Here is a 19,605-nt window from a genome sequence, read left to right as displayed (position 1 = left end):
TAGTATATTATATGAATTGTGCTTTATTTCAAATTACTTTGACCATATGTTTTTCCATGAGCTGACTGATGAACTAAACTAATAGTCTTATTCCCACTGGTGTGTCCTGAAATATCTCATGACTTCACATTCTAACTGTTAATACAATTTTTCTACAGATTTCGGTATACTTGGAGTAATATAACCATATCTTAACTCCTCCACTACTTTACATTTCACATTCAAACCAAACCAAGTTATTTTAAAGGAATATTTTATTATTGTGATACAAGAATGTTCTAAAGCACATATTTGAAAGTACATATTTAAAGTGGATAAAGAATGGTTTGCATTTTTATTAATCCATAAGAAATAGCAGTACATAAACACAACATATAAAACTAGTTTACATCTATTATTTGTAAGAGTTAATATTGAAAAAGAATCATACTTCCTAGGAGATACCCATTTTGAGATTCAGAGAGAAGGGCAATTTCCCACATTTTCTCTAATATCACAACACACTGAAGACTCTTATTTTATAATATACTCTTCAAAACAAGAAATGCAAAAGAGATATTTTTGTTATTTTAAAGAGAAATATATGTAATAATGTTACAAGCTCAGAGTATGTGATATTACACGTGTTAAGGCACTGATTGTCAGACCAAAATGACAATAAAAGTTTTGCACTTTGAAAACGGAGGAAAACATCGGATTTTTTGCCAAAACGCATGTGTGTCCAATAAATTTGTTTGAGAGATCTGCATGTTCTGCAAGTGCAACATGTGCAAAATCCCTATAAAAGTGACGGGTTCTCGGTTTCCATAGCTCAGTGTTAAGCCACCAACACGCAATACAGTTATGCCAAGACTGACTGAAGCACAACGCAACAACGCCATTGGTCACTTGGAAGCAGGCAACTCTCAATCAGATGTTGCCAGAGCTGTGAATGTCCACCCAAGCACCATCACAAGGCTATGGAATCGTCACCAACAACATGGATCAACTCGTGACCGTCCACGATCTGGCAGACCTCGTGTGACCACGCCCGCACAAGATCGCAACATCCAGTTACGTCACCTTCAGGATAGGACCACCACTGCGACGTCTACTGCCTCAACCATACCAGGGCTGCGTAGGATTTCCGATCAGACCGTACGCAACCATCTACGACATTCTTAGGCCCCATGTGCAACCCATCATGGTGAATGACGTTTTGCAACATGACAACACCCGTCCTCACACAGCCCAACTCACCACTGTCTTCTTGAGACACCACAACATCAACGTTCTTCCCTGGCCCTCCAGATCACCAGATTTAAGCCCCATCGAAAACATCTTTGGGACGAGTTGGACCGACGTCTGCGACGACGACAACCTCAACAGCAGACTCTACCTCAGCTTGCAGCAGCTTTGCAGGCTGAGTGGACAGCCATTCCACAGGATGTGATTCGTCATCTCATCGCTTCCATGGGCAGGAGATGCCAAGCAGTTATTGATGCTCATGGGGGCATACTCGTTATTGACGTTGAGTGACGTTAAACTTCACCTAGTGAGCGTGGACTTCACCTTTGCAGACTTTGGATGTTCAGCAGTGAATGTGCAAAGTTTCACACATGTCATACAGAACTACCCAGAATAAACCTGTTAACAATTTGTCTCATATTTTGCCTTTTGCTTTTCTTTTTTTGAAGAGTATATGAAAATCTTCACGTTTTAAAGTTTGTATAACAATATATTACAATTTCTCAATAGAAAAATTTTTTCCTTTAAAATCTAGTATATTTATCAAGTCATACCTTAGCTAGCTTTACACTTTTAGTAAGAACTTTTTTTTCACAGATATATTACAAAGTTAATTTATTTGTGACAGAAATATTAAAAGTGAAATACTGCTTTTCCAAAGTTTGTCATTCACATGCCAGATTATTTTCCATTACTTCTATTACACATTAAGTCTTCTGATTTTTGGAATGCAGTTACATTATTCTTAAATTGATGTTTTAAGTCAAGTGGCACATAAAACATTTGCTCATTAACCTTTGTTGTCTGTTCAAAAGGAAAAAAAAACCTGTAGAAACTAAATTTTAACTACTGTTCTTACTTTTTTTATTAACTCTTGAGTTCAAATTTATTTGGTAAATGGTTTTATTTGTTGAATTATAAATAAAAAAAACTTTAAAAGTCTAAAAACCTTGATATTTTTGGTTGACTTCACTGAGTTACAAACAAAAACAATTAGTATTTGTGAATTTCCTGAATTTTTTCTGATAATAATATGACACTCATTGTCCCATGGGGAGAGTTAAACTGTTTTGAAAAACAGAGCCAATATTAAACTTGTAACTTAGCTTTCAGAAGCAATAGGTTAGTAAGTTAAAATCAAAAGGAAAGCTCTTTTTTGTTATTTTAAACTGTGTGTGTCAATACAACTTGCAGTTTAGTGGAATCTTACATAAAAGTTGAGAGAAATAAAAGCTTACCTTGGTGACATGTTGCTAAAAGAAAAGACTTGTCAACAATCTTGACCACAATTACATTTCTGAAACATTTTTAAGTTTGTTTATAATTTTATACATAATATGAATTATGATGTTGCAGTATGATAGAGAAAGAAATACTTTCCTCTAATGAAATAAGCTTAATTAGATCACTGCATGGTCAACATGTTCAAGTTTTGTTTAACTAAGAAGACAGCTAATTGAATGGCTAAAATGAATCACCAAAAAGAAATAAAAATATAGCTGAATATCAAATAAGTTTAAACTTTATTACCTATATTAAATGTAACCTTTTGTTAAGCAACTAGAAAAAAAAAAGTTGGCTTGCTTATGATATGTTATAAAAATTATTTTTATAATGCCAGTGATCACAAGAACTGTGAAACTGTGTGTAGTGTTTAAATCACAAATAAGATAAAATGTAATATTTTATAAAATAAAAACTTTGTTAGACAGTTTTAAAAGAATGTAAGGAGACATGAAAATCACTATACAACATATAACAATACAAGTTTCAAAAACATAGTCATTAAAGCATGCAAAGATTCTATAAAAATATTTTACTCTGTATAAGCTATACAAACTGTAAAAAGAAAATTGGTAATTAAAATATACAACAAAGGTAAGCAATTTTTAAGAAAGACAACAACATATACCAAAATTGTGCAAAGATCACATATCAAACATTTTAATTTTTAGAAGCTATATAAGCTTTAGAATTGGTTTTGAATTAGTACATCCAGTAGTTTCTTTTCTTGCAATACATCAATTCATACAACAGATACATTAAATCAATGCCTCCATTTGTTTTAGAATTAAACTGAAAAAACAAAAAATCAGGTGGTAACACATAACACAATATTTCTACTTTTTTGCAGACAGCTTATTAAACTACATACTCCTGATTATGTTATAAAGATTGATACATAATGTTACTGCCAACATGGCACACTTTACACTGTGACATGCTGCACGTATACTTCAGTTTACAATGTTCCAGATGAAAAATTTATGAAATATATAACCTTGTAAAATTTTCAGACTTTTCAAATAAATATAAACCTGAAAGTCACAAAACCATTTTAAAATATTCATAAAAACAAAATTTAAAAGGCATTGTAAAATTTTCAGACTTTCCAAAATAAGTATAAAACTAAAAGTCACAAAACCATTTTATAACATTCATGAGAACAAAATTAAAATGCATCAAAACATCTTTCTGTAAACTTTCTGCTTTTGCACTTTCAAGTCCTTGAATTTGACTATATCAAAAATTAAGTAATTTCAAGGACTGGCATAAACTATGTTGATAAAGGAGAATGACTTAATATGTAGTTTAAAATAATACTTATATCTTAATGCTCAAGTAAGAACTTCCATAAGAGTAAACATTTGTGTTTTCATTATTGTGTCAAATGTCAATAACAGATTTAGAATTTAATGCACTTCACTAGGATACTAGCTTAATTAATACAGAAATTTATTCAGAAATGAAACTTCTTTGTCTCATAATAAAACATCCATATACCTATCTTCATCTGTATGTTTCATCAAGGTTTTGATTGAAGTTAGTAAACATTAGCTTGTTCACAAAGCATGCATGATGTCAATTTCTTGTTAAGCTTATTTAGAAGTGTTCATAGGATACAGATTATGAAGCTGGTATGGATCAGCAGTAATATTGTAGATCTCCACAAAATTCTGTAGAACATGAAAAATTCATTTCAAATCTAACTTGGTAAAACAATAAGAATACTAAAGAAATATAAAAATGATTGAAACCTAAGTGAACTTAACTTTTTGTTTTGGATGGTATATAAGGAGACTTTCTCTTGGAAAAAACTTACAAGTTTAACAGCACTCAGAATATGTTGTTATATGCTTTTAATTCATAGACTGTTATAACAATTTCATGGTTGCACAAAGTAATTCATCACATTTCAAACATGGCTTTTCTAAGTGATTTATACAAATTGATTCAAAGTTGGTGATCTAAGAATGAACTACATTTTGGTAACTGGTAATCAAATTGATAGTATGCAATTATTGCCAATTCCATGGTGTAGTCTCTTTAATGTTTAATCAAGCTTCAAAATTATCAATTAAGGTTTGCTGAAAATAAATTAAAAGTAACAAATACTTATATCAATTATTCTGTAGTCATCAAAAAACATGGTGAATGGCTCTAGGGTCTCACAGGACCCTGCAACTTACATTTTACTGAGTGTTAGCTCAGGTAACAAACAGTAAATTATAAAAATCAAGATTATCTAAACGAAAATGGCAGTATTGACTCTAGAGGTGGGTGATTAAAAGATAAAATCAATAACCAATGAGTATTGATTGCTGTCACATAAAATAATCAATTAATCAAAATTATAATACCTTGATTAATTCCACACAAACAATCAATTAGTATTTCCAATTATTCATGACTATTTACTAAATGAAATCACAAACTGATTAATGACATATAAACAACAATTAATTTGTCAAAATTAGTGTTTCAAACTATTCCATCTATCCAGTAATCAAGATAGTGTCATCATGACTATTCATTATTATTTTTAATTCATTCAAGCTTATCAAACATAATCAGTTAGTGTCATAGCTCAAAAAATTAATCAAATATTCAAAATTAGGATTTATGATTATAACTATTTTCAATTATTTTAACTACCCAAGTAATCAAAATATTGACATTCTGTTTGTTGTTAAGCTACACAATGGGCCATCTGTACTATGCCCTTCCTACCAGGGATATGAACATCAAAAGCCAGATTTTTGTATTATATATGTTTTTTAGCCATCTCCTAAGTAGAAATAATTTTTCTTAACTTTTTTAGCCACTTCAGGTGAGAATAATTGACTGGTTGGATGCAATCTACAATTAAACGAGTAGCAGATTCTATTAATTGCCCAGCTCTAATGAACTCCTCTTGTGAAGTACATTTCATTTTTTACAAGAAAAATAAGGTTTACATATGATAATGGTCAAACTGAAGAAAAAAATTTTCTTACAATTAATAAGAAAAAAAATTACTTTCAGACTAAACATTTAGAAAGCAAATAGGACCAAATGCACTTAAAAAAATTCTTTTGTCTCAAATATATTATCTACCAATAAGAAATATAACAATGCTATTCATTTAATGTTGTTTTATTCACAATAAATCTTCAAACAGTTTAAAAATATTTTAAAAATACAAACCACTATCTACATAAAAATCTTAGCCTTTGAATACAAAACAAATTTTTTTGGCACATTAAATATCATACCTGGTGATCATCAAAAACACAAATAATGCTGTTTTCAGAAGAAGAAAGCATTCTGAGGCATGTGTAAGTGTTGTTCCATGAGTCCTCACAGATGCAATCTGGAACACAGTTCTGGAACACAGGGAAAGAGCAACATTACAACTCTTTAAAACTACAGTTATAACTGACAGATTTTCCACACAACTTCACATTATTGAACGTTTTACATGTTTATGGTCTGAACACCATTATACCTTTTTAATCATTAGACCAGGAACACAGACTTTTTAACTATTGTGTAAAAACCTAATTAAAATAAAAGTGACACTGAATATCTTACATAAGTAAACACTAGCTTGTTCACAAAGCATACATGATGTTAGTTTCTTGCTAAGCTTTTCTAGGAGTGTTCATAGGATACAAATAATGTATTCACTTTTTTGAGAGAAAACCATCTCTTAGTGGGGAGGTAAGATGGTTGAGTGTCAGCAGAGGTAAGTATCACTGGAAATGCATTTTCACTTTAGAAAAATGTTAACTTCCAAAACATACATATCTTTGCTGACAGTATAGTTAGAATCTCACATTGAAAAGGTGGTGAGCCAATGCAAACATGATCCATACAGAAAGCATCTGTATGGAACATGAGCATATCAAGATAAAGATGATACATGAATGGTTGAACTGCACTATGTCCAGTACAGGTTTCATATGATAGCACACCTTTTTATTGGCATGTACACTACTTCATTGAGTCAATTGGGTTTTATTAACATATGAAAATTACTTCTTAATTTTAACATACAAAAATTACTTCTTAATTTTAACATATGAAAATTACTTCTTAATTTATGGTATTTCACTACTCTAAAAATATTATCCAAGCTAATCCATAAATGAAAAAAAATAACTCCTGTATTTCTAAAGCAGCATTGCTGTGGAAGCAAATGACCATTAACTTTATGATTTTTCTTAGTTTAGTTTTGGTCACTGAGTTTACAACCATTGTTAGATCACATACTAAACGTTTATTTCTACAAGTTCAACCACGTTGAGCTCCATAAGCCAGTTGATATTTTGTGTCTTAAGTAAAGTTCTGTCCAATAAACACTACCATAATTATGCTCCTATCCTTATACTACTGCTAAATATTTACACTTGAACAGAACTTGTGTCTTACTTTGGTACTACTACAGGAGTATTGAGGACAACTCTTCATTGTGCAATGTTTAGTAGATTATTGATGACAACTCTTCATTGTGCAATGTTTAGTAGATTATTAAGGACAACTCTTCATTATGCAATGTTTAGTAGCTATTGCTCACCTTTACCCCACCATTGGGATACTGGGGACAACCTTTCGCTGGCCCAACTTCTGACTCTCCCTTATGCTCCACAACAAATTCTGTTCGCCATGACTCAACTAATGTAGTCACATTTTTCAGAAGAGGTACAAAAGAAGTTCCATCCATGAAGCCTGGTTTTTTAATACCAGCCAAGTCCAGAAATGTTGCAGCAAAATCTATGTTAAGTACAGGATTCTATAATATATAAATAAAAGATAAATAATAGTACTAACACCTGGAAAAAAATTAATCTAAGTTTAATTATAAACATTTGGTAAAGAGGTTGGATATTAAATTTACAACTAGAGTACAGCAACAAAAACTCAAATCTCTCTTGAATACTACAATACCTAAAAATAAACTTTTTACCATTTTTAAATACAGCTACTATATTTCAATTTATCATCACAAACTTGAGAATATAAGGTTTACCAACATGCATACTGGACTTGAATATAAAACCAAGCTATGAAAGAGTCAACTTCAAGCACTCTGCAATAATAATGCTAAGAAAACCACAATTAATTCATGACAAATTTCAGTAACTAAATTGTTTAAAACATAAAATGTATTTAATTGTCAATATTTTAGGGTGTAAGTTATAAATTTAATTCCTTCCTTTTTTCCTATCACACAGAAGATTTTTCTTGCATTCTCGAAGTTCACAAGTTAATCACTTCTTTGAAAGTTAACATTTTCTAAACTGAAAAGGTATTTCCAATAATACTTACCTCCACTGACAAAACAGCTATTTTTAAATCTTCAGGGTTTCCACTCTTTGTCTATCTAAGCATTGAACATGCTTGCTCCAGTCTTTTATACCCCCACTCAAATGACTTTAACAAATTCTAATTTGCAAAATCCTCCACCAACTTCAATGCATCCTCTATCTAGGCACTGTATATAAGCACCTCATTCAAATAATATATTCACTTTAAGACATAAATCATCTCTTAGTGGGTAAGTAGAATGGTATAGCAGCAGTAGAGGTACGTATTATTGGAAATACATTTTTAGTTTAGCGAAATCTTAACTTCCCAAACATGCATACCTCCGCTGACAATATAGCTAGAATCTCACGCTGAAAAGGTTAAGGGGCCAGTGTAGGTATTATCCATACAGAAAGAATCTCTACAGAGCATGAGCATACCAAGATAAAGATAAGTGGTTGAACTACACTACATCCAGAACAGGTATGCTCTTCACCCAGAACCTAGTTCCTATATCAAAGGTGGGGTATGATATGATTAATTGTCAGTACAAGTCAGCTCCAGCAGATACTTGAGGTTCTGTAACTCAAAGTTGCTATGGCTATTGGACTACAATGTTATATATATACACATATTTTTGATTGGATCTTAATCTCTAGCCATAGTGTGATGCACTTCAAATCACTAAAATCATAATAAGAAAGAAAGCTACACCAAAGTGGACAAACCTTCTTTTTCACCTTAAGAATTTCAAAAGGCAACACCCCAGGTTTGCAATGATGGGAATGTGTATGTCATACTCTCCTAAAGAAACAGAATTCATCTGGTCTGGAATTATGATCATTCATCTTCACTTTTCAACCAAGTGGGTAAGGAGTATTTTATTTGCCCCTGGAATTATGTAGAGAATGTGGAACTTGTGCTCAACCAAGAACCTAGGATGGGATAACCTCACATTTGAAATAATTAAAAGATAGTAAACTTCTTTCCATGAACAATATATGAAACCAACAATGATCAAAGAGAAGGGATATGCACACCCAAACTGGATAGCATAGTGTCAAAACTAAACTGGAATTATGACTAGGCTCCTGCATAGGCTAATACCACTCCTTCTGGTACATGGGAAAAACCTCCAGGGACCTGAATAGGAGGGCTTCCAACTTTGCTCTCTCCTCCAAGAATGGCAGAATGCACTAGAACATTCTAGAGGAAATGTCTCTGGCAACTACCCCAGTGAATGGAAATTAGAGGTGGTAAGGACTCCTGAGCTCCACTAGTAGAGTCTGGCATGTAATATGCACTGCAAAGTCCTCAGGATACTGTGCAACAGGTGAACCAAGTTCCCTACATTTTTAAAAGCAAACTGACTCTGATCTATTCAAGCAGGATAACTTTTAGCTTTTGCTCATGATAGTACACAAGTAGCAGTCCATGATAATATAGTAATACCATCCACTATGTGACTAGATGGTCTTATGGAGTACCCCTTTTTGACAGAGCCTGTAATAATTATAGTGAAATTGGTTGCTGGTGCAGAATTGCAAATAGAAAGCATATCTGCTTGGCCAACAGTTGTCACAGAGTGATATCTAGTAAAAAATAAAGGGACCACAGAAATAAAAGCATATATGATTAAGGAAGAGGCACACTTTTGGTTAAAGAGTTACAGGGGTATTCAAAAACCCTCAGAAGAGGAAATTGCCAGATCATGTAAGAATGAGATAGAAAAGTGTTAACAGTAGTTCATAAACTATTCCACAAGTCTTCCAAAGATCAATTCTACTAGGTGGTTCAGGACATAGAGATATGACAAATCTGATGAAATGTGACACAAAAGTTTCCTCTCCTGCAACAATAATTCTCTGTAGATCATGTTAATCAACTTGTGAAGCCATCTCATTAGGATAATGGGAGATAAGAAACTGATAAAATATCACTGAATGAACAATCAATTCCTAGTTCCTTAAAATAAGATAGTACAAGCCATGTAACTCCTAAGGACCCACTGACAGGAAACAACAAACTATCAGAACAGGAGCTGTCAAAAATGTGAGAAGTAACTAGCAAATGGATTGGTGAGAAGGATCTTTCTCTTTCCCTGGATGCCAGAGTCCTGTTGGGGTAAAGCAAATAACTCCAATGGACAACATCCACAAGCCAACAAAACATAAAATAAAATTTACGAGAAAGAAGAAATAAAGAACACAAAGCTAAGGGCTCAAAGAGAGGATAGCACATGTAAAACAACTGTAAAATCCCCATTTGATAAATGAAGAGGTCAGTTGGGCCAAAGAATATAAAAGTATTTCAACAGACCTGAGAGTACTGGGAATTCAAAAACCTTCCAATATCTGGAATACTGAGAAATAGTGAATAAGTATGCCTTATAAAGCCACCATAGATGAAGCAAGACCCTCCTAAAATACCTAAGTCATAAAATGGGATACAGGAATTATTTTAGGATGAAGAGGGTTGAAATTCCTTTTAATACACCACTGATGATAAACATTTCATTTCTGTTGACAAATGGCCACGGTTGGTCTATGAAGAGATTTAGTTGAATACAGAGAAAAATGAGAAGTTAAACTCTTATGCTAGGCAGAAGAATGCATAACTTTCAAGCATGATTACTGAGTTTCCAAACATCTTGGTAGAGAATGGCTGATCAAGGTTGTCTCAACAGAGGTGACCAATGTGGACAATCCTGCAGATACTGAAGCAGCAGAGACTACATATGAGTTGTCCAATAAGGTGCAATCAAAATTGTCTCAACAGAGGTGGCCAATGTGGACAATCCTGCAGATTCTGAAGAAGCAGAGACTATGCTTGAGTTGTCCAATAAGATGCAACCAAGAGAGAAGAATCAGCCACAGGGGCAATAGTCACATTGGGGGAAAAGCATACAGATGTAAAGTCATCCAGTCTTAAGTGCCTACACCTGATGATGAGGTATTGGACACCAAAACAACAGTAAATGAGAATTCAAATGAGCTACCAACTCATCAGTCATAGGATACCAAAAATGAGAGCAAATCCACTGAAAAACCTTGGGATGTGGCATCCATTCCATCAGAAGAATCTGATAAGGTTGAGACATATAATCTGCAATTAAACTCATCACACTTGGAACGTGACATGCTAAGAAACTGATATAATGAGAATGAGTCAAGTAAAGAAGATCTAACGTACAAAACAAAGGCATGCCTCCTTGACAAGAAATCTGAGATACCACTGTGGAATTGTCAGAATGCATCACAAAAATTTTCCATTCAAGCAAGACAGACCTGAATCATTGTATAGTGTACTGCAAAATGTTTGAGAACACTGATATGGAGAGTAGACTTGTCTATAGGTCAAGAAATAGCTATACTGTCAGTGGAGGTATGCATGTTTTGGAATGTGTATTAATTTCTAGATTCCATTTCTAATTATGGTACTGAATATTTTAATTCTCAGGACAATCTCTTTATAGCAAAAATCCTCACCTTAACCACTGTTCCAGGTGTTATTCCAGGTCCCCTCACTAGCAAAGGAACTCTGATATCAAACTCATAAAGCTGCCTTTTATCTTGTGGAAGTGAAAACTGACCTATAATGTCACAATACACAATAATATTAAAAATCTATAAGTACATACCACTAATGAAGTACTTAAAGCTAAACTATGCCATTAAGGTACTACATGGGTGTATTAATAGCGTACTGATCCAAACAATGGATGACTTGTGGCAAATGAAACATGCATTTTCCCTTCTTATAAGAATACAGATAGGTTATGCAGCAATAAGTATGTGAAAATGGAAATTACTTTATGTCCAATACACTTCACACACTATTGCTGTTGACAGCTGGATATATCATGAATAAGTTTTAATAAATCTGCTAGTCTTGAAGAACATCTTAAATTATAAAGCTTAAAATCATATACACAATAGATTACAATAATTTACAAATGTATTTGAGCATAAAATCCTTGTTCTGCATGCAGGGTCTTTGTTTTATACATTTATCATTCTTAAACGTATCCCAATATACAATATTCAATTGAAAGTCAACTTAAAATCAACATTTCTGGCCAAACAATAATGAAGTATCCAGATTGTGTAGCAGAACTGAACAACTGCTATCATGAAACATTCTTCACTTGACCAAATGGAAGCACTTGCACTGGTCTCTTATATACAAACTGGACCAAATGGGAGTCGCTTCTTTTGGTAAGTATTCACTTTCTTATAAACTGAGCCAAACTGAAGCCACTTCTGTTGGTCTTTTTCCTATAAACTGGACCAAATGGACACCACTTCTATTGGTAAATAGTCTCTTTTTTATAAACTGCACCAAATGGAACTAACTTCTGTTTATAAATAGTCTCTTTCTTATAAAATGGTCCAAATCCAAATGGAAGCCACTTCTATTAGTAAATCATCTCTTTCTTATAAACTAGGCCAAACTGAAGTCACTACTATTGATAAACATTCTTTTTCTCATGAACTGGACCTAACTGAAGCAAGAAACTTAAAATATTATTACTGTTTTTTAAAAAAAAGTTAGTTATAGAGTTTACCTAAATGAAATCCATTATCTGAAGAGAAGAAAATATAAGTGTTATTCAAAGCCTTTATTCTCTTCAGAACAAGGAATATTTTCTGAACCAGATCATCAACTGACAGTAATGTACGCCATCTGAAAACATGAAACAAAGTCATGTCCATGATAGAGAACACTCTTGCAATAACTGTACAAAAAATTTTTAAGTACAAACTCTAATCTTATACATAAATACATGAATACATCCATACTTTTGCAATATTAGTGATAGAAGTTTGTACTGCAAACTGATATAATACTTACAAAATGTGGACTGAACTCCAACAAATATTAACTTGTATTTAATTAAGACACCATGAAAAGACACTCTTCTCACAATAAAAGCATTACAATAAAAATATCAAATAAATACCAGCAAACACACTAATGACACAATGCATTTGTGGTAACACTTCTAGATGTAATAAAAACATTAAATAACATGCAGCTATCACATCAGGTACAGTTTGGTAAGAATGTACAGACTCTTCTGAGCATTTTCACTCATATCAAATTCATTCAGATACTTTCACATTTATTAAAATAACACACCAACACTAAAGCAGCACACTGAACTAATTCTGCAAACTTGCACAACTATTAAAAATGTTACTGATATTCTGATAAATTTGCACATATACCTAGCCAACATGTTGCTATTCCATCAAAGGATTTTAATAAATCTTCAGATGCTTCACAAAAACATATCAACATGCTACTGACACTTGTTGTAAGTTAGCATATTTAATTTCAGACTTTGACTATTATTTCTCACTTTTGGAACCAAGGAATGGGTTCATGCCCTCTACTTAAAGGTGTTGTCTAGAACTATTTCAAGAAGAATTACTACCAAACAAAAGTATTAGTATGTAATATATAAATCACCTGAAAACAAAAATTAGCACATAAAGAATAACAGTTTACAAATAAAATGCACATTTATCTTATATATCTTTTACTAACACAAACTGTAGAATAACTTAAGCCTAAACATACTCATTAAACCATACAGAGAAATAAAATAATTTAATAACAACAGCATACCATAATCAAGTATTCATTAACATTAAACATCACCAATACATATTTTAACATTATCTAGTGTAAGAAATTTACTTTGCTTAAAAAATATATAAAAAATTATAAATTATAAAATTTTTAATTGGACAGAATATACTGTTTATATTTACCTCTGATAGCAATCTATTCTTTTATAATATTAGAAATTTCTCCCAGTTCAGTTCTTTTCTGATAAGATAAGCTCTTAAAAACTACTGCCACCATTAGCTCAGCAGTAGGTCTATATACTTACAATGCTTAAAACTGGGTTTTGATACCCACAGTGGGCAAGACACATATAGCCCATTGTATAGCTTTGCACTTAACAACCAGCCAACCAACAATTTTTTGTTGCAATATTTTCTTGAAGCATCAGTGATTTTTTTAACAAATGGAATTATTAACAAAATCTGATTATGACTGTAGAAGTTGAGAAATGTTTGCTTCACGCCTTCTTTTTTAACACTGAGATAATTTATTTCATTGATTTATGTGGTTTTACAAGTACCTGTTTTATTTCATTCAGTTCATTTTTTCTTCCAAGTATCATATGTTTGTAGTTGATCAAGCAGAAAGAGAAAACATTTCTCATTAATATTTACACTTCAGTAACCAATCTCCTTCACACAGTCACAAACAGTTCTTAAGGCAACGACGTTTTTTATTTTACATTTCTGACTTCAGTTTGCTTGTCTATATAAAAACCACACTCCATCACAGCTTGGCCATGATTTAAATAAAAAACATGCTTAACAACTTTATTTCATATTAAAATAGTTTATGGACTTTTGACCATGTGAAAATTCAAATATAAGTCAACTGTTTTTTTTTATTTTTAGGAATAGCATTTCAACATTAGCATGTTACAAGCTCCTTTAACAACCAGAAACTCTTCATATTCTTCTGCAATAATAACTTTTATAGGTCACTAGCTTTAATAAATTCCTTCGAGACTTTCTTAATTTAGCTACACAGTCTTTTTATTTCAAGCTATTATTCATGGGTTAAAGCAGGAAACATAACCACAAAGTTTCAATATAATTCATTTTGGTAAAGTTTTTTGTAAATTCCTCTAAAACATCTTTTATATTCCATCATGACTTCCTTAATTGCTTTTTTATTAATCTTATATTCCTTTCCAGATGCTTCAAACCCAACACTGGCTTTCTAACATGTGAGAAAAATACAAACATTTGATTTAAGTAATTTAATCTCAAAAGCCACAACATCTTTAAGTGGTTTAACTTAAATATTTTTCTTTAAGATATTTCTGAAAAGTTTTCATATTTAAAGATCACCACTAGGATATTGATACATTGGTCTAATATCATGACACATTATCAAAAATTTATTGCTATTTTAGGACATACAGAAAGGATGTATAAATATTTTGCAGTAATTAGTAGATTATTGACAAAATTTCTATTAATTTTTAAACACAAGTTAACAGATTTAATGCAAATTTACAGTTACATTTTTCCCACTAAAATTGTAGATATTGCTTTATTTTGATTCCTCTTTCTAAAACAGGAATATTTTATAACTACCAGTGGCTACAACGTTTCAAAGGAAAAGACCTTCAGTCGCTTGTAATACAGTCTTCTATCCTTTTTGGAATTTAATGGAAAAGGTAATTTAAAGCTTGATAGCAAACCAAGGCTATTCCACTTGCTTAATTTTGGACCCTATACTCAAAGAAAAAATGTATATTACACAAGAATAGTTAAGTTTTATTTGAGATCATTTTTCATATCTTGTAGAAACAGAGCAAAAAAATTTCCAAGTGACAATTGATTCATTAATAAAGCCTCCTGGAGGTTTTCAATTCTCAAATAAAGTTTTCATGAAATGTGAAATTATGTTTCATACTGTACCATGACTAAAAAATGTTGACTGAAAGTAATGTATACTTACTGATCTATTGACAACCCAAGTTCTTATGTGCAAGTCCACATACTTTTTTTTTATAATTTTCTTAAAGGTTTCCATCAAGTAAACAACAAACAGGAATTCCAACAGGTCATCCAGACACTTTAACAATGAGATGTTAATAACTTCAACATATCTGCCATTTGTGTTTTAAAAACTTAACTGTTTGTGTCATGAGAAAACATGTAATAAATTTTTCATATTCAATTTGATAAACTAACCCTATTAAATAACTAATTAGGCTTTTATCTTACATTTCAGCTACTAACTCTCCACAACAGAATTTGAATAAAGTTAATATATTTGTATGTTTTTCAAGAGGGATATTCAAATTTTCCTGACTTTTATGCTACGTTGTATTATCAGTTTGATGGATGTAGTTTCTTTTTTTTTACCTTTCTTTTTATTTTTTATAATTCATATCCTATTTGAATGCTATTAAATATTACTGCTAATGCTTTTTATATTTGAGGAAATATATCTTACATATATCTAGCATTTCTGTATTTATTGGCTTAAATTATGAAATAAAAGAATTAACACATTAAAAAGTGCATTTTTGGTGTTAACTACTTCATAATACTAGGCCTAAGAAAAACTGTAGTTACGATTCTCACAACACTGATGGCTGAGCATTTTCACAAAACTTACTCCTCCTCAGTAAGACCAACACTTTCACACCATCAATAGCCATGGGTATAACTACCAATATTATTGATTGAATCAATTCTAAGTTGCTCCATGAGGTCTACAACAGTGATTAATGGTTCCTATACAATTTGCTGCATAGGACCCACAAGATATAATTACACAACACTCTGTAGCCTTGAGTCTTATCTTTGACAACAAAATTTGTTAAATTAAATGCCCATTTTGCCTGCTTAGAAAATATTCTGCAAGATTCTTCCTGTTCTTACAATGCATGTCATGATTAAAAAACAACAACAGTACAAAAATCACTAAACTGCTATAATGTCATTGTGTAAGTATTGAAGTAGTGGTAATTCAAACATTTATTATCCTTACTCTGGTGATATTAAAAGTTCTGACTTTATTTATGCACATAATTAAAATGTAAATGCTTCAGCTGGTGTTGTAAAGTAGGCTAGTTGAAAACATTATAGGTACTAACAAGAGAGTATCACTGTTATGCTGAAGAAATAATGAAACCATTTACTGAAATCACACAAAGAATTCAAATGATACAACTATTCCATAACCATTGATGGTAGTAAATTATTTCTTTAGAAACTATACTAGAAGAGGTTTCTCTTATAGTGAATTATTGTAATTATCACTAAAAGTTTATTTTCTAATTGATTTTTTATGTCATACTAAGTAATGTTCATCTGTTTAGATCATGCTGAACGACAGTCATTGAACAATCAAATTCTGCCCTTGCTTGGTTGTTTATTTGCTTTGTTGAATTTCACATAAATGTTGTTACTAGTACGACCATGAAATTACAACTTAACAAACATATCAATTCAACACAGGTTTGTGGCAAGATAGAAACAATGAATTAAGACCTATACTAAATATCTTATACATTCTGACTCTTACATTATCAAAATCAAGACAATATTTGAGTTTCCAAAAGATAAACAAATCAATACCCCGTTTGACCAGCAGGTACATGGGGAGCCCCTAATTCAATTTCCAAAGCCTCCAGTGTCTATTGTAAGATATCCCATGTAGTTGTGACCACGCTAACCTCAGAGAGAATCTATTTATAGGTATTCTTATGCGCTTTATGGACAATGATAGCATAATTACAACATGACAAAATTGTAAAGACAAGGCAATATAACAAAACACTCGATTACACAAATACATGAGTTATCTCAAGGGTAAATATAAATTTTCATATATTCAAGTACTGTGCATGAGAGAACTAATTGTTTATGGGGATGAAAATGTGTATGATTGGGTTTCTGGTTCGTTCCCCAATCCAGATCAAACTGGATTTATTTGGAAGGGCATAAAACTCAGATACTGTTAAGATTTAGATTCAAAACATGAAATTGAGCTAGCTGTGGTTACATACCTCCCTAAATCACTCAATTTACTAAATTACATATTATTCAGAAGAATTATTGTCCAACAGCAGGATGATATTATGCACAGGTCTTTCCAAATAGCTGGTTTTCCTAGTTGGAAGTCCTCGGTCACTGAGTCTCAAATCTCCCACCAGTATTTACAGTTTCCTCACTAGACCATCTTTGCTTGGCATAGCGTCCATGACTTTTGCTTATTTCCAGCATCCTGTTGGGTGTTCTTCCTAGAACTATACCTCTGTGCTTTAGGTTTCTATGCTTGGTTGTCCATTTTTGATGCATCTGAAGACTTAGCAGATACTCTTTGTGCCACTGCTGCCAGAATCTTTCTGTGAGATACTGTACTTTCTTCCACCCTTTTCTGGCATACAGATCTTCACAAACAAGCTCTCCCAGGGGAGGAATCACTGGCTCAGTCTTAAGGGTGATGGGAATTGGACCTAGCAGATCGTTGAGATTCTCCACTGACAAGTGGCAACTGTTTACAACTGCCATCACCTCGTAGAAAAACTTTGCAGTAATGAGCTATTAAGTCTTCTGGCAGCAACATGAAGAAGACCTGTAAGGATGTTTCGAACTGATTGGATCTGTCTCTCGCAGATGCCACCCATGTGGCTGAATTGGGGAACATGCTGGACAAATTCACATCCTTGACTGATCAGAAAGTTCTTGAGTTTGCCTTCCTTGCATTCCTCCAAGAGTTTGGCAAATTATCCATGGGCTCCAATGAAGTTGCTTCCTCGGTCAGAGGGCAGTCAATGCAATGAAGCACTGCAAATTATTGATGAATGCGTTAATGCTCATGTCATCCAGCATCTCCACGTGGACAGAGCATGTTGCATGGTGAGCCGGATTCTGATCTTTTCGAACATAGTTCCATTGCTAAGGGACCGAGATTTCTTTGATGGCTTGGACTCAGTTCACCACAAATACGTGAAAGCGACGCATGTCATTGTTGATGTAGCTAAGCACGACCTTTGTATCAGTCCAAAAGTACTCTTCCACATTTTCCCAGGTGAGCTCAAGCTTAAGGAGTTTGCTGACTCTTGTGGACACCACAACTGCTTCGAGCTCTAGTCTGGGGATGGTGATGAGCTTCATTGGTGCCACTCTTGCCTTTCACATCAGAAGTGAACAGTGCCCATTTCCATGTTCATCCATGAGCCTCAGGTACAAGCACTGACCATACCCAAAGATGCTTGCATCTGAGAAGTGATGTTTCTCTTGACATATGACTTTGCCAAAGTTTTCTAGCTTGTAACAGCAGGTTATTTTATCCTGGATTAAATGATGGAACTTGGATCTCCACTACTTCCACCTTGGATGCAAGTTGTCGCTGAGAGGGTCATCCCATCTGGCAGCATCTTTGTACATTTGCTGCAGGATTTGTTTCCCAATCAAAATGAATGGGACGAAAAACCCTAGAGGATCATATACAGAAGTTACTGTAAAGAGGATGCTTCATCGTGTCAAAGGTTGATCCATGAGGGTCACTCAAAATTGAAGTAGATCAGACCCTACACACCACTGTATGCCCAACACTCTCTCCAATGGGGTCCCCTCCTCTGGCAGATTAAGGTTTTCCGTTTTTGGTGACATGTCTGTAGGGGAATTTGAGTCCAGAACTTGTGCAGATGGATGTTTCCCTTTGTGCAAATTGTTTGGGTCTCCTTTATGAAATAGATAGCTTTACTGACAGTTTTGATGCTCTTTAGGCCATCGTCCACATAAAAGCCTTCTTGAATGAAGTAAGCAGCTTGGGGGCTTTCTACTGTGTTGTTATAAGCAAGCTTTATTCAGTTGTCCACCACATCCCAGGACAGGTCTTCAATCCACAGAAACCTTAAAAAATCTCTATCTTCTTTCTGGACCCAGAACTAGTGGAATATTTTCTCAATGTCACAGGTGAAGGCTACACTTTTTTCTTAGAATCGACATAGCACTCCCACCAAGCTGTTCACCACATTTGGGCCCTTAAGAAGATGGCTGTTCAGCGAGTGTCCTTGAAACTTTGCTGCACAGTTGAAGACGACCTGAATTTTACTTGGCTTTTTTTGGGGGGTACATTTCATGATGGGGAATGTACCAAGCCATTTTTTCAGGAATTTCTGGGTCTGGAACTCTCTCAGCATCCCTGCTGAGGATCAAGTTGTTCATGAATGAAGCATAGTCT

General features: G+C 33.2%; 1 protein-coding gene across 4 annotated transcripts in view; it reads right to left on the bottom strand.

The window, feature by feature from the left end:
- Positions 1-236: 236 nt before the first annotated feature.
- The window catches only part of LOC143240497 (N-acetylglucosamine-6-sulfatase-like), a 55,699-nt gene continuing 36,330 nt past the window's right edge, over positions 237-19,605 (bottom strand). For 2 of the 4 annotated variants that reach the window (XM_076483012.1, XM_076483010.1), the window contains exons 9-13: positions 12,365-12,483; positions 11,286-11,389; positions 7,067-7,282; positions 5,763-5,873; positions 3,025-4,184 (exon numbers count right to left, since the gene is read on the bottom strand). In XM_076483012.1, the coding sequence (XP_076339127.1) occupies positions 4,107-4,184; positions 5,763-5,873; positions 7,067-7,282; positions 11,286-11,389; positions 12,365-12,483 (628 nt within the window). In that variant the 3' untranslated portion in view covers positions 3,025-4,106. Of the gene's footprint in view, positions 4,185-5,762; positions 5,874-7,066; positions 7,283-11,285; positions 11,390-12,364; positions 12,484-19,605 lie in introns of those variants that run through there. The other 2 variants (XM_076483011.1, XM_076483013.1) reach the window with 2 other exon arrangements.

The sequence above is a fragment of the Tachypleus tridentatus genome, chromosome 13 (assembly GCF_004210375.1).
Source record: "Tachypleus tridentatus isolate NWPU-2018 chromosome 13, ASM421037v1, whole genome shotgun sequence".
Taxonomy (NCBI): Eukaryota; Metazoa; Arthropoda; class Merostomata; order Xiphosura; family Limulidae; genus Tachypleus; species Tachypleus tridentatus.
This window is presented reverse-complemented; position numbering and strand designations above follow the sequence as displayed.